Source organism: Gymnoscopelus braueri (genome assembly GCF_963280865.1).
Source record: "Gymnoscopelus braueri genome assembly, chromosome: 7".
Lineage (NCBI taxonomy): Eukaryota > Metazoa > Chordata > Actinopteri > Myctophiformes > Myctophidae > Gymnoscopelus > Gymnoscopelus braueri.
The window spans coordinates 44,865,151-44,889,631 of record NC_137608.1 but is presented as its reverse complement, the minus strand read 5'-3'; the positions used below and the strand labels follow the sequence as shown (position 1 = coordinate 44,889,631).

The 24,481-nt window shown below is 40.3% G+C and overlaps 1 protein-coding gene across 1 annotated transcript; it reads left to right on the top strand.

The window, feature by feature from the left end:
- The first annotated feature begins 783 nt into the window (after positions 1 to 783).
- On the top strand, positions 784 to 24,481 carry LOC308088801 (uncharacterized protein). The gene is made up of 8 exons (XM_080433385.1): positions 784 to 964; positions 2,008 to 2,156; positions 4,063 to 4,246; positions 11,182 to 11,325; positions 13,684 to 13,817; positions 18,035 to 18,246; positions 21,288 to 21,394; positions 23,870 to 24,481. Exons 1-8 carry the CDS (start codon positions 942 to 944, stop codon positions 23,925 to 23,927), a joined length of 1,011 nt encoding a protein of 336 aa, XP_080289511.1. The 5' UTR covers positions 784 to 941; the 3' UTR covers positions 23,928 to 24,481.

The following is a 24,481-nucleotide window of genomic DNA, read 5'->3' as shown; positions in this document are numbered from 1 at the left end:
GACTTGCCATCTCAAAATAATGACTTTGCATTTCAAAATAATGACTTTGTATTTCAAAATAATGACTAGGTCTACATCTCAAAATGATGACTTATATCCTAGTATCTAAAAATAATGAGAAAACTTCTAAAAAATAATGACTTACCAGCTTGACCTACAGTATACGTATCTCAAAATAATGAGTATTCAATAAATAATGAGTAAATTAAGTTTGTCTTTATTCTGAGCAAGTCATTTATTTTTTAATTCAACTTTTCTTTTCTCCACACATAGAGGTCCTTCAAGACACAGGCGCCACAAGTCCAATATGAAAGCAATGATTTACAGCCTGAAGCACCTAAAATAAACATCAAACATCACAAAACAAAACAACCAACCACTTAACAGATTCAGTTTGTAATCATTTTGAGATAAATTATTTTGAGAAAGTTTCTCATCATTTTGAGATCGGCTACTGAGTCTTTCATATTAAGAGAAAGTTTCACATTGTTTTGAGATGAGCTGCTAATGATTACTATGAGAACATTTCTCATCATTATAATTCCCAGCACACTGGCAGGAAATGGTCTTCCACCCCCACTCAAGCCAAAATGCCAGAGTGACAATCACTGGTGTGGTATGTGGTCTGGTAAAAAAAGGGTATCTGGCTGGGGCGTGGACGGCCAGACTTGGGTTTCAGGCTTCAAGGATGGCGGGAGGATGACACAGACACAGCTGGTGTGTCAAACTTATAGGAGGAGGAGGAGGCTTTGAGCTGTTCAGTTGCAGGGCAGACCTCAGTGCTGTATGTACAGCACATCATCCAGAGGAGGAGAGCCTACAATACATGCTTTAAAAAAAGCCTGACAGACTGGCACAAATATTCTACTTCACGGCAACAAAAAAAAAAACACTACTCGTCCTCGACGGCAGTTCCTGACCAAATTCTGTGGAGCTAAAACATGGGATTGTACAATGAACAGGGGTAATAATGGATTATAGTGTATACTGTATATGTACTCTTATGTCTTTTGGTTGTGTTTGTGTTCCTTTATTGAAATGTGTTCCTAACCCTTTGTATTACTGCTAGAATGTAAGGACCCAAACACCAGAGGAATATGCATTTGCTTTTAACCAAAGTCGTTTTCAGACTAATGCATGATATGCATTAGTATAATTGTTATTATACTAATCAATATCAAATATTGCGGCTCAATTTTATTACAAGCTCAGACAAATGGTGTTTTTCTCCAAATTAAGATAATGAACATTTACAAGGAAACAGTACACTAAAGTCTTCAATTATTCATGACACAGAATTAAGACAAACAATGTTGTACTTAAAAGAAAAAAGGAAGTAACTAAAGTTTCTTCCGAATAATAACCCTTTTACCATCTGTTGGTCCACTGTTGAGCAAAGACTCAGAGTAATTAAGTTCAAGGCCTAATGTTAATGTACAGCGTACATTTGTAACTTTGAGATTGTAGTGTAACTTATTACAATTGCCAAAACATTAATAATTTTACACTTTTTAATCCAAGTAACTTTGAGTTACTAAGTTATAATTAATAGTATATACAATTAATTTTTTGACCAAGATGGATATACAGTATTAAGCCTATGATTTATACTCCATAGTAGGAGGTTGTCACATGCAAAATAAGAGCAGATTTACAACCTATCAACAGGTGGTGATGTGACACATTGTTAGTTTGTAGATTTGTTTTTCTTAAGCACGTGCCCTCTCGTGAAATTATGACATAATGATGACAGGTTGGTTGGGTATCAAAAGTAATAATACAACTGTAATGTAACTAGTTACTTTTGATACCAAGTAATAAGCAATGTACTGTATCTGTAATGTTATCAATTTTTAGTGACTTACTACTACTCTTCCTGAGTGACTCGCCCAACACTGCACACCATAAAATGAACAATGGCTGACCCTTCACTTCACAGCCCATGATGTATGAATCCTTTCACCTCCAATCATTTATCTCTTCACTTCACATGATGTGTGTTTGCAGGGAGGAGGTTAGGGAGCCCGAACATCAACACATGCACATCAAAGAGGGACAAGGAGGGAGTGCTCGCCATCATGGCACGTCAACTCCCCTGTCGTCCTCGCGCGGACAGCTCTGCAAACTGCCCCCCAAAGACACAAAGATGTTCATAGGTCAGTGGATCAGTGTCATGTCATTGTTGGCATTGCTTTAATACTGTTTGAATAATACACAATGGGGATGTGTCCAAACTAATTCACTCATTCCCTACTCCCTGCTATACATTAATTGAATGGCCAGGGTTACTGATTAAGATTGAGTGGGTTAGTAGTGTCTGGGTCTGGATTTATAGAATGTACAACAAGGCATAATCATCTATACAGATACATTGTGCAATATCGGTTTGAGCAATCTCTGCAGGAATGATTACAGGACACATTAATCACTATACTGTAGTGCAGTGTAGTGTTTCCCAACCTCCCAAAGATCACACAGTGGACGTGTCTGTGTTGAGGTATAGTCCAAAATGTTGCAAAAAATCATAACTTGCTTTTTTGGGTTAATATATTATTTAAAATATGACACAAATAATCAGCATTTTTCTAAAAGTTTCGAACGTAATAGTGAAAATAGCACAAGCTCACAGTGTTTCATGTTGGCTAGTTTCGCTATTCGTCGTACAAGAAGTATAGGGCTTAAGTGGTTAACATGCCTGGAAAACGTGTGTCTATGACGTGTGTGTGTGTGTGTGTGTGCTGCCACGTGCGTTCTTGCGTGCATATGAACATGTGGGGGGTCTCATCTTTTATCAGAAAGGGGGGGAGGGGTTACAAGTAATAAAGTAGTGAGTAGGGTGTGATATCGGACACAGCCCATACTGTACATACCTCACCTCATGCAGTAGCCAGATTAAATAAAGTGGAGCACCCAGTGCAAAGTGTCCACAGATGCCAAGGGGATGACACGTCCATAAATTAAAGCCTCTCTTGTATTTTTAGAGAGGACAGATCATATTGTCTGAAGAAGGGAGGGTCACTTGTGGGCGCGTGAATGAAGAACGGGAATAGATGTTTAACATTTATTGGGACAGTGATGTAGCATTCGCTCATTGTCACCTAAATCACGTGTGGTTTTGGCCCGAGGTTGCTCAAGGTGTCATTACTCTGGTGTCACTGTCAAGGTGTCTGCACTGCCAAAAGAAACACTGTAACAGTCTGACTATCTGTGGAGGTGATGACATACAGTACTGTAGCTGTGCCCTGGTTTAGTTCACTGTCTTGTGGTTTGGAGCAGTGGTTCTCAAACATTTTCATGTCAAGGACAAGGACCCCCCGAAATTGAAATGTATTTGGCCACGGACCCCCATCTGAAAATATGTTGTGCCAGGGATAGTGGAACCTCCATAAGAGGAGATTTGTGTGAATGGTTTTGGTCTTATTCAAGTTAGAAAATACTGCACAGTAGGGTTTAAATGGTTATCTAAGGATCATGGCACTTACTCTGACCTTGCACTTTGTCAATTTTTCAAACATTTTCCAGATTCTTTCCATTTAAAAAAAAATAGCAGATCTATTAGCTCTCTCAGCATCACATCATGATGATGTAATTTTCTAAAACTTACCTGACTGTTCTACTATTTGCCTTGGCCCTTTACCTACTATTGTATACAGTAGGCAATACCGATGATGATAATTTATGAAAGAAATCTCATTGTGTAAAACATTTGTGAAAGCATCCCTACAATATTGATGTCACAATATTGATACTGGGGTATTTGGTCAAAAACTCCACAGATTCTAGTATAGCAATGTTAAACAGAGTGTAAGGTACTTTGAATTGGTGCCTACTGCCTAGTGTAACTTTATTTTGGTCACCAGAAAAGTCAGATTCAATCCCTGTTGTTGCCATTTGTCTTTGAACAAGGCACCAAACCCCAAGCTTAATCACACAGGAGTGTCAGCTGCCATAATGTCTGTCTGTTTGTCAATTCTGTGGCTATATTTGGGTTTTGTAAACGCTTTATTGAAACTGAATGACGTACTGAATTATTCCCTGTTGTGTTGTGTTGTGTTGTGACAGTGGGAGGCTGGACCCGTGAGGCGCCAGACTGTCGGGTGGAACAGTTTAACTCTGAATACAACGAGTGGAAGCCAGCGTCCTCCATGGCCGTTCGGCGCGGCAGTGTGGCCGTGTGCGCCCTGGACGGACACATCTACGCAGTGGGTGGGGAGGACCATCACAGATGTTACAGCAGTGTAGAGAGGTGAGCTACTGAACACAAAGGAACATATTTGGTGACATTTTACTTTCCACTTTCTTTAGACTTACGTAAAAAAGAAAAGGTAAACGTCTGTAACATTCTGATAAAGTCCTCTTCCTCATGTACCCTTCATAAAAAATCGGTTAAATGTATGATTTATGAATATTATAATGTGGTATGCCCCCGTAATCCCATTCATGTAATCCCTACACATTTAGATTTTGAGCCCCCCCCCCCAAAAAAAGGTAAAAGCCAAAGCACCGTGGCGAAAACAAAGGAGCCAGTCACTTCCTCACTGACCAATGCTTGTCTCTAGTGAGGCGGTGACATCCTGTGACATCACACCCCATCCCAGTTGTGTGGCCTGCGTCAAACCTGGTCCAAGCAGTGAGAAAAAGACCAAGGTGTAGAACACTACATTAACCAATTCAACCCTCTAGTCTTAGTGAAACTAATCTCTTAAGAACAGATTCATATTCATGCTTGAATATGTCGGGAGCCGCGTTGAGAACCTATGCACATTGGTTACAAGTGGGCGTGCCTTCAGATCAGGAAGCAGGCCGCGCTTTACCCAATCAAATGTAGTGGGCGGGATTTACATGTGTGCGGCTCGCTTCCCACTGGAAACAAACCGAAACTCATTTAACAATAGCGTCCTCGGAGCCGACAAAACCACGGAAAGTTAGTTACATTTTAACTTGTTCTTTCATCATAGACACAAGTGGGCTTATAACCAAAACGATCCATTGTTCTTTGGGAGAACAATGGATAACACGCTGGTGTTAGTGTTCCGTGGAGAAATATTGTTAGTGGGAATGAAAACATAGGCGCACCACCGGAAGTAGAGGGCTGTCCCCCCCAGAGCCAAATGCAAAAGTGAAAAACAGCAGAGGGCGCTGTTCTTCCTTTTTATTTGACGATGGGTTCCCAGATTGTAGTGAAACAGACTTGAGTTATAATTGGACCACTTTTTCTCCGTGTACACCAACTCTCTTTGCCAGGAATAGCCGATCTACAAGCTCAAAACGCATTGTGTTGTGATGCGTTGTGAGCTCATAGATAGGCTATCTTTGACAAAATATGTTCCCCCCCAGAATAGGGATGCTGGGGTTCATGTGGTTAATGATTTGGAGACATGCAGAGCGCAAGAAGAAACTACCAGAATTTCCACAGGCAATCTTCAAAAAGACATTAACCATGCAAAAAATAAATTTAGGAGCGGGTCTTTAAATTTGGCATTATGTTTTATTATTGAACAACTTCATGCTCCCTGGCAGCATTATCACCCTGTAAGCCTTTTTAACGCCAAGGCTATACAATTTCACACTGTGAGAGAACCGGCTCGAACCTCATCGTTTGAACAAATATAATTTTGTCTCTCCCGGGTGGAAACCTCATATGTCCAAAACTGTAATTTTTCAGGATTCAAATAAAAAAACTGCAAAAGTAGCAGATCCGCAAGCTCGAAACGCGCCGCTTCGCGCCGCGTTTTCGAGCTTGTAGATCTGCTACTTATGATGCTTTTGTGTGACGCTGTACTGTGATCAAGTAGGGTGTTAATTTACGAAAAAACTCAAAAAGTTAGAATATGGAGATAAGAGGTTTCTGCCCAACCGCGACGACACTAGTGTGAATTGCGTGTGCCAATTTAAAACTGAACATCAAACACCGCTGAGTTGATAGGAAAGTCTAATTGAAATGGGCGCTAATGCAACGGGGAGCGTACTTCATTATCTCACAGTTGTTTTAGCAGGAGACACAAGGCTAATGCCTCATCCGGCATGTTGAGTGCTTGTGTGAGTGCTGTGTGTGTGTTAGTGTGTATTTGTGTGTGTGTGTGTGTGTGTGTGTGTGTGTGTCCTAAAATCCTATTTCAGCACATAGTGTGGTCTGCGACAGGTCAGGGCAGCTAGGGGCAGTGGTAGAAATGTAATTAAGTACATTTACTCAAGTACTGTAGTTAAGTAAAATTGTGAGGTGCTTTTACTTTATGTGAGTATAATTTCCATTTTTTTCCCCAATACTTAATACTTCTAACCCACTACAAACCAGAGGCAAAAACTGTACTTTTTAATGATTTGAAAACTTTTTCTAGTTACTTGCCAATTCCATACTTCAGCTGTTTGACAGTAGCTAATCTAGCTGGTATATATGCTATAAAAAAACACAAATTTTGAAATATCTTCAAAACAAAAAGTGAGTACTTTTGGTACTTAAAGTACATTTTGCTGCCAATACTTTTGTACTTTTACCCAAGTAAAATGTTGAATACAGGACTTTTAACAGAGTATTGTGTGTGTGTGTGTGTGTGTGTGTGTGTGTGTGTGTGTGTGTGTGTGTGTGTGTGTGTGTGTGTGTGTGTGTGTGTGTGTGTGTGTGTGTGTGTGTGTGTGTGTGTGTGTGTGTGTGTGTGTGTGTGTGTGTGTGTGTGTGTGTGTGTGTGTGTGTGTGTGTGTGTGTGTGTGTGTGCCCCCCTAAAAAGCCTATTTGCGCACGTGGCCTGTGAGCTGCGACAGGTGGGTGGGATAGGGGACAGCTGGGGGTCCCAGACAGGATGATGGATGAGTCATACTTGTAATGGATGTGGAGAGCGTCGGTCGCTCAATCAGAGGCTCAAGGACCAGGTGTTGAGTGCCGACACCTGGGAGGGAAAGGACTCGGCGGTGACATGTGGCCACGCGGGGCAATGGCAGAGTCCACTGTTACATTGTAATAACCCATTTGTCTCTGACTGTGCCTGGCTCAAGGCCCATTGAAAGCTTTCAGTCTTATGTAATAAAAATCCACATCACTTTAGATCGCTGTTTCCCAAACAGTGGGTCGGGACCCATGTTTGGGTCGCGGACCAATTTTTATGGGTCGCAGTAAATATCTTATAAATATATTTCAAAACGTTTTTAAATAAATAAGATAAAAAATATATAAAATGTTTCAAAAGTATTCCATAAAATAAAATAAATAATTTAAAAAATACACTTTTTTTTTTAAGAAGTAGTGAAAATAGCAGATCCACAGTGAAGCGACACGTTGTGAGCTTGTATATCTGCTATTTTCACCAGTTTTAGTCCCGGGCAAACATCTACAGTAACATCTTTCTCTTTTGGGTCTTCAGCTAAAAGGTTTGGGAACCACTGCTCTAGAGACCCATACGGGTCCATTTGGTTACATTTTGCATGCTCTCTTGAGTAAAAAATGGCCAAACGAACACTGAGGATTTTTTACTCCGCATAACTCAGTCTCAGATCTGAGATGTGTCTAAAATTAAAAGACAGATTGACAGATCCATAAACCGAAACACAAGCAGACTCTCTCTCTCACAGGAACAATTCCAACGACAGAGTTCACAGATACATTTTAATAATCCATTTGTCTCTGTGCCTGCATGGCTCAAGGCCCGTGAAAGCTTTCAGTCTTATGTAATAAAAAACTAATTCTCATTACTCAGAGAGTGTGCAATTGTTATACCTGGTATTCTAATTTCTTTGAGACAATTTTTCGTTTGTAAGTGGCCATTTGCAATTTACTCGCGCTTGTAAGTCTCTGGATGAGAGCATAGCTGCTAAATGCCTAAATTGTAATTGCAAATTGTACGCACACGCTCATGTGTGCGCACACGCACGCGCGCATGTGTGTTGTTATCCCTCCTTCCTTCAGTAGTCATAATAAACAAATGTATTATGTATTATATCTTCCGTTTATATTTATCTCCACAACAATATACAGAGAAAATTGTCATATTTTCTATCATCTTCTATCAGATTCCCACAATCTTCCCTATTGGTGCAATTATTTGCCCACATCCTGTGCTCCCTCTGTATCAGATGTCTCCCAGGGGCATGATAGACCTACCCTTCCTCATGCCGGTTATACTGGAAACCCATTGATGGTCCCAGTCTATACCCCAGAGCTGCAGGGATATTTTATTTATTTTATTTGGCACGGACATCATTATCACATTGGACTGACCAGATGCATTGCTTGAATGTTCTAGCGCATACATGGGCAACTGGCGGCCCGGGGGCCACATGCGGCCCCCACCTTCACTTAAAGGGATTCTAGGTAACTTTAAGCCTAAATTAAAAAATATTTATATATATATATATTTTGCATTTTGCATTTTGCACTATCAGCCACTATATAATGATGCTGGGGTGTTTTCCTGCATTGAAACACAGTCCTCTTTCTGAAATCCGTATTTTCCCTGCTATTTATGTTTTGACATCCGGGTATCCGGGACGTAAATGAAAAGCACGCATGTGCGCGTCCGGCGAGTTCGAGTGAAACCGAATGGAACCGAGTGCAGCCGACAAAAATGGAACGGCAGCCATTGTTTTCTCTGCAGTCTTTTTATTTTCAGTTTTAAAACTTTAAAACGCTCTCAAACTTCTTTTTTGAGGCATGGAATTTACTTTTAAGATAGCGTTTGGATAGAATTTAGTTGTTTAACTTCATATATGTGGTCAATTAATCATGACAGAGCCAATAAATTAAAAAAAAATCAGAGAACCGGCAGTGACACGCATTGTATCCGAATAAAGCAACCTATTTTCGGCATGGCCCGTTCAGAAGTCCCCACTGCGTCACCCCCTGGTGGTCGGGGAAACGAACTGACAATAGTTTTTTTCTTTTTTTGATCTCTGAAGTTGCCTAGAATCCCTTTAATGTGGCCCGCAGGTTAATATCGAAAATACTGATATATTATTGATTTCAGCTGTTACAATTGCAAACATGACCCGCTTTAATTACTTCTGTCTATATTAGTAGTAGTATATATTTCATATTTATAATACGTTTCAGAAGAAAAAAAAACCGGAGATGATTTGAAACAAATATTTAGGAAAAGTCATGAAAGGGGAACTTTCTCAGAGCTTCATGAGAGAAGATAATCCACTTTAAATTCTCAAAATCGGTCATATTGATAGCTTAGTCATGCAAGTGTTAATGACTATTACAATTCTATTGTCTTTTTTATGTGCAATATATTTGTATTATATTTGTATTGTATTAAGTTCATAAAGTTAACATAAGTATAACTAAATGCATTTGAAATTAAATTAAAATGTTACTCTTCAGGATTGCAATTCAAAAATAGCAAAAAAAAATAGCAGATCTATTTTCAAATTGCGTCTCACTGCACCGCGTTTTGAGCTTGTAGATCTGCTATTTTTGCTACTTTTGTGTGACATGGCCCGACAGTATATGCAATGTGGCCCTCTGGAGTGAGTATGGAAATATAGTGGCCCTCTGCAGTCTAGGCCAGTCTATGACGTCATATTGATGACATCAGCGTATTCCATATATGGGCATATCGGTCGGATCGGCGGTTCTGTTTGAATTGGGTCGGTACCATATTAGGGCATATCAGTCGGATTGGCAGTTCTGTTTGAATTAGGTCGGTACCATATTTGGGCATATCAGTCGGATTGGCGGTTCTGTTTGAATTAGGTCGGTACCATATTTGGTCGGATCGGCGGTTCTGGATACGCCTATTCCACCAACTGGACGCCGGGCACCGCACTCCCTCGGTGAGTTTGCGCCGATTTTTATTTTTATTTGTATTTATTTTTTTACTTCTAAATTTTTATCCCACGATTTTGTAACCCTATTTTTAACACCCAGTGCCAATTGTCTATGTAATCCTGGGCACTACCTTCCCTCTGCCAACCTAGGGAGGCCAGGGCCGAGCTCTTGCCTCCTTCAATGCATGAGAGCCAACTGACCTTCTTGCCACCTGACAGGGGGGAGTTTCCCTGGTAGGACGTAGCGCATGGAAGGAACACGTTATTCCAACCAGTTCCCTTCCCCTCCATCAGGCGCCCCGGCTGGCCAGGGGGAGGCAGTATAGTGACCAGGATTACTGCATGTTTTTGTGAGGGCGCCGAGTTTGAAGTCAGTCAGTCGTATGGTTCTCGTGAACTACAGACGTGCAGGCAGACAAACGGACAGAGATTTCGCGCATTTAAAGCTTTGGATTACTATGAGTCATTCTGGCTAACCTTGCACACTTAATAACTGTCTGGGGGAGTAGCGGTGTAATATCACTACTAATACCTGACATCACATTTGAGCTGAAATTTGCCAAATGGGAAACATTTATTTGTTGCTTTATGGAATATGGATTTACTCTTAATGGCTTTGGCTCAGGCAGGGAAGCTCTCACATGACACACACACACACACACACACACACACACACACACACACACACACACACACACACACACACACACACACACACACACACACACACACACACACACACACACACACACACACACACACACATGCATTTGAAAGTCAGAGAGGGTACTCTGAGTTAAAGGTGCAAGTGATATTTTGTCATTAATATAAGTGTTAAATAGCTCAAGAGTGTTTGCTCAGTAACAGGGGTACCCATCTCTCCAGCTTTTTAGTAAACACACAGTGATAAATGGGCACTCTCTCCTGATTGGATGAAATTGGCAACCCACCGGAAAACGTGTTTTCTGTTTTCTTTCTCTAATGGAAAATGCTTGGAGGAAAAAAAACAAGACAATTTCTGAATAGTTTCTGAATATCTTCATCAACAGTATAATGACATGCCCAAAATACAGCAGGTTGAAAGAGGTTCTATTAACACTGAACATTTTACATGCACATCATCTGAAATTAGAATATATCGTCTCTGTCGGGTGGAAACCTCTTATGTCCAAAACTGTTACTTTTCAGGATTCAAATTCAAAAACAGCAAAAGCAGCAGATGTACAAGCTCAAAACACGTCCACTTTTGATGCTTTTGATCAGTATGATCAAGTAGGGCGTTAATGTATGATAAACACAAAAGGTTAGAATATGGAGATTAGAGGTTTCTGCCCGACAGCAACGATACGCGTATACATGAATATGAATGTCCATATCAGTTTGAGTGAAGTGATTCATGATTCTCTCCACTGACGGCAGGTACGACCCACAGTCAGACAGCTGGAGCACGGATGTAGCGTCGCTGAGCAGCCCCCGCACTGGAGTGTGCTTGGTGGTGATGGACGGATTCCTCTATGCTGTCGGAGGCTATGACGGCGTCACTGCCACCAACACAGTGGAGAGGTGATGTGTCATCTATCTATATACCTCTAGGAATGTCTGTGTGTCTGTCTGCCTGCCCGTCTGTCTGTCTGTTTGTGTCCACCTTCTGCCCTTTTATGCAGATTCCTGAACTCATTATTCACATAATGAATAATAATAGGCCTTTTTCACAGCAGCCATATTGACATACTGTAAATAGTTGTGTAATGTCGCTTCCTTCACAGGTGTTACCTAATGATACTACTTAAAGGGGTTCAGGTTAAAAACTACTGCAGATTAAAAATATGGCAGACAAGTAAGCAACACAGCTGCACCAAACTAATTAATAACGAGGGTGTTAGATTTAGGTGTGTCCGGAGCCAAGGGCCAATTTGCAAGCATGATAGATTGACACACCTAAAATCGAACACACCCATTATTAATTTGATTAGCTGCAGCTGTGTTGCTTACATCACTGTTAAGTGATGTCAGTGTAATTCTTAACCTGAAGTGTAAAACAAACTACAAAATCAGCCTAGGGTTTCATTAGCCTGGTAAACCCTCCCTCCGGAAATCTCTTTTCCATTTGATTCCAGGAGTGAGTCTGGCATGAAGGCTTGTATGGGCGTTTCTAGTGCATTACCAAATAACCGAGCCAATCAGCGTCCTCGCTCATTGTTTTGTGATTGACAGCGGGGGTAGGCCAATCAGGTGGAACCCGAGTGGTTCACACGTCATTAATCAATACACCTTTCATACAAGCTGCTCATTAACATCAAAGACAAACCAATTACTCCTGGTGATAATCACTGCAGCCTAAAGTGGCTTAATTGGACATCAAAGGGCCACTTGGACATCCAAGCTACATTACTCCCGCCCAGCTCCAGCCCACAGCCAAATTGCCCATATAGGTCTACAGGCCAGACTCACTCCTGGAATCAAATGGAAAAGAGATTTCCGGAGGGAGGGTTTACCAGGCTAGGGTTTCATGCCCCTTTAAGGTTGTGTTCCAGTTGGGTCAAACAGAGTCTGGCAGCCAGGCCTGTGGTGCTATTGTGCTTGTTTGGCTCACTGGAAATACACTGCTAATAGTATACTATATAAATGAACAGAGCCTTAAAAGTATCATCGGCAACACAAGTAATATTAAACAACGTTTTATGTCAATAAAAAGCTGTGAAAAAGGTGCTGTGAAAAAGGTCAAATGACTGGCCTCCTAGGAGTACTAGCTGGTACTGCTACAAAGACAACAGGTACTGCACTTGGTACTCTGACAACGGTAGGGGCCTATAATAACCAAAGTACAGTTTTGGCTTTAGTGGCTATGTTGAATATTATGCAGACTCCAGCAAATGTCTGATATCTTTCATTGCTTCACAATATGAACTCGATCAATCAAATAAATTATTCACTTAAGACTTGAGGCCACAGTCTTGTTGGCAGCATGGTCCTGCTGTAGAAGTATAATTAAAAAACGGTGCTCATATGAGAGTAAGAGGATAAAAGACAGTCAAACACATTACTAAATACAATATGAACAATCTTGATTTACACAAATTACAGTATGTTAAGTTAGGTTAAATTGTGAAACTGGGAATCTTAATTTGAGACAATACCCAGTAAATGCAGTAAATGCCTCAGTGTTAATTCATCCATTTGTAACTCAGAGAGTGTACACTACACGTCTAACCAAATGAACCCTTACGGGTCCCTTTGGTTACACAGTGTTTTCTTTGTGCGATTAATTCGCACAAAACTATGTATTTTTTTCAAAGTATAGTTTGTGTTATGAGTCATCATCCTCACAGAACCGAATATAACCCAGTGATAAAGCGACACAATATTTCACCGCAAATAAAAACATCAGGCTAAAGTACATGAATGAGACATCATCATCAACCATTTTGTATTATGTAACTATAATGCATTTAGTTTGATGTGAAATATTCACTGACGCATTTTCACTTCGTTCATTCTTCACGCCTCTGGTGTGGTAACACTCACATTAACACACAAGTGTTTTTTACATTGTAAAGGGCCATCCACACCAATCGTCATGAAGCCTAATTTATGCTCTATTGCACGTGTGCCAAAAATAGTAGACCTACAAGCCCACAACTGTTTGCATATGCAACGCGTTGTGGGCTGTAGCAGGTCAACTTTGACGCGTGACACTGACGTATTGTATGATTTGAGCTTAATTATAAGTAAATCGTTTACCATTGTGTTGACTTCGCTGTCCACTAAAGTTTTTTAAAACAATATCTTTACAGTTAAACAGTAGTGCTTGGTGTGCACGGCCATTAAGAATGTACACTGTTGTCTGAGTACTTGTGGTTAACTTGACATGTGAATTCATCTGTCGGTTTGAATGAACAACGTTCATTTTGTTCATTCTAGGTATGACCCAAGCATGAACAGATGGACGACACAGGCTCCCATGCTGACCCGACGCACCAGTGCCGCAGCAGCTGTGCTGGACGGGCACTTGTATGTGCTCGGTGGAAATGACGGAGACACAGTCCTCAACTCAGGTGAACTCAGAGCAAGAGAACACAATCTAAAAGTATTGCACTGCCACACTCAGTAGCCATTATTCCCCAAACGCCCACAGCTGCAGCCAGGCATAATATTGGCTGGAGGTTTTATTGCTGTCATTTCTCCATTACTTCAGACCCACTAGACTACACTTAAAGGCCCCATGAAATCACATTTGAGTTTGCCATTTCCTGGAAAATGGCACAAAAGAAACATTTGATGACTCATCCCGCACACCAATAATACTAATTAAGGTTGTGTTCCATTCAGCTTGAACAGACTCAGGGTTCTGCTATCATAGGCATAAATACTTAAGACGCCTAATTGGCCACTGGGGCCGCACGTCAACTCCGACCCCATATTATGTACTGTAGGTCAGCTTGCCATAAATCCACTGAGAACTCCACTCCTCTAAGTATGTGTTCTGTTTTATAACCATTATTCTTACAATCTATGTAAGATAAGGTGTTTGAAAATCGGCAGAGAATTCACGAGTTATGGTTATTTTAATTGTGGAGAGACATCCTGCTTCAATAGACATACTGTACATGGGGCAATGGGGCATACATGCATTAGGAGGCATGGCTCTACCTACAAAATATGACGGCAGCGATAATGCATCGCTCCAATGAACAGCAGCGGCCAATGAGTTATCTAATCTACAGTACGACAGTGATTTTCAAACTTTTCAGGCCGCGAACCCCCAAAATAATTTGAAACTGGGGACCCCCCACCCTGACAAGCACTTGGAATTGGAAATGGCTATTTAAAAAAAAAAAAACTTTTCTTCGGTAATATTTGACAATTTGGCCAATTTTTGATTTTTTATAGTATAGTTTGTTGTTACATTTTATTTTATTTAAAAAAAAAAGTAGAGGTATTGCAAAGGTCTTAAGTCCTTGTCACTTTAGAAATGTGCATATACCCTGTATACACTTATACTGTATGTTGGTTTGTTTACTGTTGAGTGAGAAAACAATGTTGCACATTAAGCAAATCATCTGGGAACCTCCGAAAAATCCTTTGGGGACCCCCCTGGGGGTCCCAATCCACAGTTTGAGAACCACTGATCTACGATATCTATGGCTGCTGTTGTGGCCACAGAGCTGCTGTGTCTATATCTGCTATTATTGATAGTTTGACAGAAATGGACAGTATGTCATGCAGTAAAACCAAAAAGTAGAAATGAGTGACATTTGATTCATTGCATTTAGGAAGAAGACATTCTATCAATGCAACTAAAAGTAAAATCTAACTGTCTAACTCTCTAAACTGGCAACATTATATAGGCTGACACAATCTTAGGTTATTTACAGGCTTGTGTCATTACGCAGTGCATTCATTTTCATCAAGGTCATGTAACTTTCATTAACGCCTGGATTATGTCACAAAATAAAATACGGACTTGTCCTTCCCTGCCTAGTTTATTGGTCCAAGCTAAAAATAATTAAGACTGACTTAGATTGAACTACTGCATTCTCTGTCTGAAACTGCCTTGGGCTGTTTGAAACATAGAACTCCCACTGAAGCCTGACTTTTGCATTGACCTTGAAGTCAGGAGGACCAAATATATTAATAAATAACTCAATATTCCGTTAAAGTTGTCCTTTGTCCAGGACCCTGACAGAAAATCTCATTCCCTTTCCACCCAGTGGTTGAAAAACAGCTCTGTCACTTGATGAGTAGTTGATATACTACAGTGTTTTAAAGACCCCGGGAACTTTGACAGCTTTTCAACTTTCAGCTTGACCATTTATTTTTCTGTGAGCGACCAAACGCTCACTCTAACGCACACATGCACTCACATTCCAGGGCCCTCTCTCGTGCATGCCAAAGATAAACTGGGGTCATGTTGTGCTGCCACTTGTCACTGCCTATTTCGGTCTGTGAGAAGAGAAAATCTGTAAAATTCCCACAACCTTCTCCGGTGCCACCAAGTCCAAACACCAGAGGCTTCATTTCAAAACGTCATATCAAAGATTTCAGTGAAATATAAACGACCCAAAGGAAGAGACAAAGAGATGTATCTATCTGTCAATAAAAAAGTATTGTAAGTACACTCTGACACTTAAATCTGGATGTCTGGGACTGGTGGTCTGGCAAGTTTAGCCCATTCACTACAGCTGTGGTTTCCAAACCTTTCAGCTTGAGATCCAAAAGATACATTTAGCGTCTCCCCGGGACCAAAACGTCAAAAAACACATTATGAATTAACCACTTAAGCCCTATTTTATTATAGTAAAAATAGCATATCTACAAGCTCACAACGCATTGCGTTGCAACACGTTGTGAACTTGTAGATCTGCTATTTTCACTATTGTTTTAATGGATTTTTATTTATTTATTGTATTTCTTTGCAAAGCATACTATGGCTTGATTTTCAAGGAAGCCATTCTTTTAAATATAAACATCATATTGCAGAGACTTGAAACTTGCTTGACATACTGTAGGCAATCCAACCCTGTATTTCATTTTGGTCAAAGTTGCATTATTGTTGTTTTTTAATGCATTTCAAAGTGCAATTTGATATGGAAAGTCTAACTGGAAACTGTCCCTCGAGAAAAGTTTGATTGACAAACAAAATTCTAAGGTCTGTGACTTATCTCCAGCACAATGATGTTTAGCTAATGTTGACTCAATCAACAAACTCAATCAGACATCTAAAATCTTAAATCTAAAAATATACAGGCAGCAACTGACGTAAATGACTGAATGAATTTACAGCGGTGGTCCTTCAAAGTTGCATTATGTTATGTGTTTGATAGACATAATGTTGCCAACCAAGTACACGCAAATGTCTTCCCCTCATACATGGCTATTATGGCTGTTACAATGAACTTACTGTACATCGGTGCACAAAGTAATAAACTTAATAACCAACTTAATTGCTAGTTACTGTGCCTTGATATAACAAACCTGAAACAACTTGCAGGTAGTATGTATGTTTGTCTTATTTTGTCTGCACTGCATTAGTCTGTTGGTTTCATGTGAAACTTTTTGGTAGACAAGGCATGTCGGGCCCAGGGGAGGTGGTGCAGGGTGGAGAGAGATGTTGGATTTGTTTATCGGTGGGAACCACATAATAGACAATGGAGCTTTACCCTATAGTGTTCCTACTCTGGGGTGAACATTTGGATAAAATTACAGATCTACACGCTCTACCACACATCGCTTTGTGATGCGTTGTGAGCTTGTAGATCAGCTATTTATGGCAAAGAGGCAGGGAAAAAAGGAAGGGACCTAGTATAGACCCCCGAGGGTCAATTAGGTATATAGGGTTTGTGTGGTTAATGAAAACCTCTCTCTTATATAGCATAATAGGAAGGATGTAGCAACAGTGTCAGTGCTATGTGTACAAACATACTTAATGTGATATATGAAGCACTCAGCAGGCATGTCATGTTGTGCAGTATGTTGAGTACTTTGTGGTTGTTGTGATGGTCCCAAAATGATTAATTATTCAAAAGTTATCTTTTTCTAAGACCATCTCGAAGAACATTATGTACTCTTTGTACTGACAGTAGACAGTGTATTGTTGTAAAGTGTTATTTTATTTGTAAATTTGTAGTTATCAATAAGATTACCTTAGCACAATCTGACCAACGACTGTGCGTCCTTTATGGGGAGGTGCTACAGGTGAATAGGGAAAGCAATATCATTCTATCAAAAGTCATGCTATCAGTAACACATATGAATATACACAAAAATATAGATTTCTTTGTATTGTGACTTGTTTCCACATATATGCAAATGATGTGCTATCTCGTTAAATATGGAGCCATTTGTATATTACGCGCATATCATGTAACACAATATTGACAACGTAGTAGATGAAGTCAGAACTTACTCAATGACTAATTGATTGGCAATCTACAGAAGCTTTAGTCAAAGTATTCTTTTTTCAATTCATTATGTTAAAATACACTTGACAAATGTAAAACAACAAAACAAATGGCCACTGAGCAGCTCCAGTCGGAGGTTCAGTGCCTTGCTCAAGGGCACTTCAGCGGTTTTGGGGGGAGGGGATAGTGGTGGCCATTCACTTCCCCACCCAGATGTTTCCTACCGGTCTGGGGAATCAAACCGGGAACTTCCCGGCAACAAGCGCGCTCCTCTAACCTTTGGGCCACCACTGGCCCCCGTGAAATTAAAAGTCTGTGAACCGTTCTTTTCTCTCCTTTGACCCTTTTGTTGTCCTCTGTGTGTTGTCCAGTGGAGCGCTACAGTCCTCTGGAAGGTACGTGGGCTCCCAGTCCATCCATGCGGTGTCCCAGGGAGAGCGCAGGCTGCACCGTCCACCTGGGGAGGATCTACATGGCCGGGGGCCGGGACGAGCTCAACCTAAAGCTCAACACCGCAGAGGCGTTTGATCCCGAGACCGTTCGCTGGTCCCCCGTCAAACACATGAGGAACAAGAGGCATGACGTGAGTGTAGAATAGGGTGGCAAGTTTTATAAATCTCTCTCTTAACCACTTGAGCTCTATTTTTAGATGTAGCAAAAATGCGGCGGCGGTTATACAAGCTCACACCGCTCACAAAAGTTCTTCTTCAGAAAACTTTGGTTTTCATTCGAATAAATCCTGCATCTCGACTACGAGTGTGCAGCCTTTTCTTTACTTTTATACAAAATGTAATAATGTCATTTATTTTTTCTAAAAACACCCTGGCTTCTGATTCTCTGGCAACAGCTCTACCTCCTGAGCCCCTGCTGCGGCAGCTGCCCCATTTACAGAAATGAAAGTGTCTCAAAGTGTCTCAAAACATGACCTGATTTGTATCCATGTTTATAGATATCAACTGATAATGAATTATGAATATCAAAATGAAACTGCTGGTGGGAAATATATTTATGAATACGACTGAAACAAAGATATTACAGATATTACATTCCAAACTGTTAAAAACACATTCAAAATAAATGAAAAAAGAAAGTAACCTTTCCTAATGAGCATCATCCCCAAGCCTGCAGCCATACTGTCAAAATACGTAGGGGACTTTCTAATAATTACCGGTATATATTTTTTATTTGACTTTTTAGAGATGTAGACATCAAATTTAGGGGTGCTTGCTATAATGCGCCTAAAATGTGCCTGGTTGAATCTCTAACTGTACAATGGATGGATACAGTAGTGCTGAGTAGTGTTGTCTCATATCGTCTCTGTCGGGTGGAAACCTCATTATGTCTAAAACTGTTACTTTTCAGGATTCAAATTCATCAATTTAAATAAAAGCAGAGGCTGCTGAGCAAGAGCAGTGTGCGGGATTTTTGTTCATGAATGTTTGCTCCAGTTTTCCTTGTCCAACGCACCTGCATCCGAATGAAGTGGATGTGCGAATACTTCCTTTACATAAAAATATCAAATATAGTGAGGCATGCTATGTATTCCCGTAGGATTTTCTTTGCCCTCACTTTCTGGAGGGGTCACTTCAGTTTTGACCCTCTCAAAACTATTCTTGCATCTATTTCTGCGATTTTCTAACCTATGTTTATAATATTAGAAACCAATGTTTTTAAGTATACTGGCTGGGTTTATTGTCTTGGCCAGGCCAGATGGCCGAAAATGTTTTCGCCCCTGTCCATTGGTCAGTCTATCCGTCTGTCCGTGTGTCTGTCTGTGAATCAGTCTGTGAGCAATTAATCTCTGGCACCGTTGGACCAATCATTGTGTAAATTTGCCCTCACACTCCCAGTAGGCCAAAGAAGAACCTCTGCCCCATATTTTCCACATCGGCCTCGTGGTGGCGCTATAACAGGCCGCTTCACATTATGGCCTATAACTCTTGAACTTTTTTTTCTCCCCCATCCAGTTCAAAAATAACGTATTCTTCTTTCTTCATTTTGTCCCATTTAGCCTCGAGGTAGAGATCAAACATTATGAAACAAACTCCTCGAAGCCCTTTTCTGAAAATTGCAGAATATAATTATTTGCCCCATCTGACACAAGCGCTGATGAAACCAGCCTCTTCAATATGTTTTTCTCTTTGAACGGATTGTCTCCACAGTGCAACTCAATACATTTATGTAGATTCAGAGCATTAGCTCTTGACCTCAATGCAATCTCTCCTGAGAGCTGAGAATGTACTGTCCTTGAAGAAGACCTGGAAGCTTTTAGGAAGCTGCTGAGGTACTGATTCACTAGACCAGTAAGATGAGGTGTGGTAATGATTAACGACCATATTATAAATCTATTATTTTTAACATCTTATTCAATGAAGGTTTGGGATGTGGGGGCAGCACCTGACCAGTCTTACCAGGTAGCTTCACCTTGAAGGGGTTTTAGCTTGAATATTGGCTGAAATTAAACTAATGGAAGGAAATAACAAGGATTCTGCTACATTTATTTCAACCCTTGTTTTGTTTTAAATCAGAACAGAAACCTTTGAGATACTTGCACAGAGATAGTGAGTGTGCGCTTGCAGTTCTTTGTTTTGTTCACTCAGAATCAGAACAGGAAATGCCTTTCAGAATGGTCTACACCTGCAGTAAAGTTTTAATTGGCACTGGATGCCACATTGCAAAAGTTGTATTGACTGAGAAAAGAGCAGGAGCGATTAATGTAATAATGACTGAGATAGGCAAAGGGGTCAGTCTGGGGTGTCCCAGGCGAGGAAAGACCCCAACTAAAAGTCAGAAAGATATTCTTCTGGCTGCTTTAAAAGTGTAGTAAATCAACTCAGAATATTTAAACCTATAAAACAACTACAGTATGATATTATGAAAATCAAACATTAACTGGCTGATGTTCTGCGAGGTCCCAAAATAGATCACCCCCCAAAAAGAGAGTGGGGCTCCGGAAAATTTGAACCCTAATTTTAGCACAAAAATCCTACGGGAGCTGTTTTTTGGACATACTGTATCATACCCTGCGAAACGCGTCTCACCGTGTTTCGAGCTGTAGATCTGCTACTTTTGATGCTTTTGTGTGACGCTGTAGGATGATCAAGTAGGGCGTGAGGTTTACAAAAAAAACTAAAAGTTAGAATATGGAGATAAGAGGTTTCTGCCCGACAACAGCGATATGCATAGTAATCAAATAAAAAACATTCGGAAAAGAGTCAGATTTAGATTAGATTGAAATGGTAGTTAAAGGGGTAGTTCACCCCCCAAATAACTTTTTTTCTATTGATTACTCACCCCATGGAGCCTTGAATTCATGGATATTTATTTGTTTTTGTCGCATTCCTTCCTTTATTATTTGATTATAATAAATTTAGCCCCATTGATTCCGGTAGGAGACACAAATGCATTTGTGTCTCCTACCGGAATCAATGGGGACACATTTATTATAATCAAATTATTGGCTTAGGAATGTGACAAAAACAAAAAAATATCTATGAATTCAAGGCTCCAGATGGTCAGTAATCAATAGAAAAAAAGTTATTTTGGGGGTGAACTACCCCTTTAAACTATTTTTTGTTCATAAAGCTCACACTTACTTTGGTCTTTTTTTGTATTGTGCCTCAGGTGTCCTTAGTAGTGTTCAATGGAGCGATGCTGGCTGTAGGAGGCTGTGATGGCATCAGTGATCTGAAGACACTGGAAGTGTACTGTCCCCTGACCAACACATGGAGGTAAGGAGAATATAACTCTTGTGTAAATGTATGTCCAGGTCGTACTTTGTCATGTAAATATCCTACATACATGCTACATTACTACTTGAAGTCTATTTATACTACATCAACATTTGATTGATTGATTGATTGATTGAATACTTTATTCAATTATATCAGAAATGAAACAGTTCTATGTACAGTAAGACATTAAAGGGATATTTCACTTTCAAACATGTTTGGGGTCATTTTAACGTCTACTCCGGCTTTTGTGAGCACCCCGGACAGTTTTTAAGTTGCTCGATTCAGTGTTTAGGTATTTGATATTCATTTTTTCAGACACGCCCCTTTCCTATACAAACTCACTTGTAACATCAAGCTCCATTTTAACCATGACAGATTCATCGAAAACACCCGTCCTTAGTTCTGGTGACTCCGAGAACTCTGATTACTTTTTTCATTAATTTAATGACATTGTTTTATTGTACATTTTTTTATTTGGAGTTTAAAGATACAATGGGTTTGTATAGGAAGGGGGCATGTCTGATATCTAAATACTGAATCAAGCAACTTAAAAACTGTCTGGGGGGCTCACAAAACCCTGAGTAGGTCTACATATGAACCCAGGGCAGGGCATTCCACATATTGGAGGCAGAGTAGTAGAATGAGAATGTTCCCATGTTTGTTCTAAATTTGGGTAGTAGCAGATCATGATCGCTCCCTCTAGTGTTGTGTCTATGGGTGCCAAGAGGTGCAAGTATAGTCAAATGAATTGAATTGAATGAGGGCTCCAGCTAGAGTCTTGAGGGCACTTTTGTTGACAAAAGAGGATATCCTGCCCAAAACTCTTGTTCTTTGATTGACGTTCTTGATCAGTGTTGATGCCATTGTGAGCTTGTAGATCTACTATTTTTGCTACTTTTGGAATTAATTTGAAAAATCTGAAAACTTTTGAAAGAAATGAAATCATTTTTGAACATTTGTCCAGAATACGTACACTGTTTTTTTTTTGCCTTTATTGATAGTTCACAGTGTAGAAAGACAGGAAACACCGAAACAGGGAGAGAAAGTCAGGGAATGACATGCACCAAAGGTCCGCCAGGCCTGGGAATGGAACCCAGGACTCGTGCCTTAATCACTCGGCTTCTCCATTATGTCATTGTTTTATTAAATTATCAAACATAAATATCATAAATGCATGTGTTTAACACACTCTCAGGGATCCCCACTGGGCATAAAAAATTATCACCACCAGAGACCCCCCCCCCCTCCCAGCAAATTGAACCCTGACTATGTCTACAGAATGTCTACAGTAAATGCAAAATGTGAATCTGATGTTAATTCAAAAAGCATGGAAGTAGATCAGTCAGACACAGAATTATGTTTAGTCGCCTTGTAATACTTTAATTATAAAGCTCCAGACATTACTGCCACGTCCTAAAGTAAGTTAGTGTCCGGCCTCAGGACGTGCGCTGCATGTCAGCTGTCTCCACTCAACCCTCCCTCTGTCTGTCTCAATGAAGCAGAAATGCTTCACAATAATTATCATGGTGACCTTGTTACAGAGACAGCTTGCAGATTTCCACAGGGCACATGGTTCAAGGACAGCTGGCCTTCACATTCCGTCGCTGTCGGGCAGAAACCTCGTATCTCCATAACTATTTCAACCTTTAACGGTTTCTTTCCCGTAATGTAATGCCCTACTTCCTCATACAAGAGTGTCGCACAAAAAGTAGTGAAAATAGCAGATCTGCAAGCTCACAACGTGTCACAAATTTTTTTTTGTGTATACTGTATACAAAAAAGTTTGGTATTAATTATTAAAGTTAAATTATCTTGTAATTTACTATATCAGGACTTGGCGAGCACTCCACGAACGTGAATGTAACGATTAACAGTTATAAAGTGATGTAATTACTTTTCGAAACAAGGAAAAAATGCTACCGCGAAACCTCTGAGTGAGGCATCAAATGAATAGTTTGACGGGAAATATCCAGCAACGTATTTTTGCATTGTTTATTCGTCATGCTCCCAGCAGTCAAGAATCTCGAATACGCTAGGTGGCGTTTCAAGCAGCACGAGATGCGACCTTCCAAGCTCCCAAGGCAAAGTGAAATGTATGGTGAGAAGAGAGAGAGCATACAGTAATAGAGAGCAAGAGGGCAAGAGAGAGTGGGCGATTTAAATTAGAACAATTTAAATTAGAACAAACGCTAACCCGGTGCAATCACACTGATACAACGCAATAGTTATTAAATGTGATATCACGGTATTCACATTAACCACATACTGTAAGCCCTATTAAAAGGCATTAGCATATTGATATTATGCTATCAAAGTGACAAAGTGATTTCCAGCCTAAAGGCTTATTTATTCGTGATGTTTATCTTACGGCCATTCAACGATGCGTAAATTGTCATTAAATATAGCTAAGACTCAATTAGTTCCATCCATAGGAGTTCCAATCTAAATCGAGTTCTTCCCTTCTATTTCCAGACACTTTGGGAGCATGAAGACCAAGCATCCAGGAGGGAGAGTGGCCATTTTGCACTGAAGTCAGACTCAGTGTGATGTGATGGGAAAGGGAACGAAGACCTGCTTGGAGTTCTGGTTCCCAAGACAACACACCTATACATTGGACCTCCTCTAATTATTAACCAACAACATTCATCATCATCCGTTGAGGGTCCCTGTCTGTCTGTCTGTCCAAGGCCCCTGGAATTACAGTCTCCATGCCAATTACCCATTGTTAATTAAAACCTTGCAATCCCTAATCTCGTATGCACAGCGGTTCAGTTACCGACCTTTTTATGGATCAGGGCCCACCCTGATAAAATCTCAAAAGCCCACCCATCTGCCCACCCGTCTGACACAGCAGCCGTGTTCATTCTTTTCACATTTTCTTTTAAACATATTAATATATTGTTGCTCTCTTATCTCCATATTCGAACTGTTTGTGTTTTTTTCGTAAATGAATGCCCTACTTGATCACACTACAGCGTCACACAAAAGCATCAAAAGTAGCAGATCCGCACGCTTTGAGCTTGTAGATCTGATGCTTTTGCTATTTTTGAATTTGAATCCTGAGAAGTAACAGTTTTGGACAAA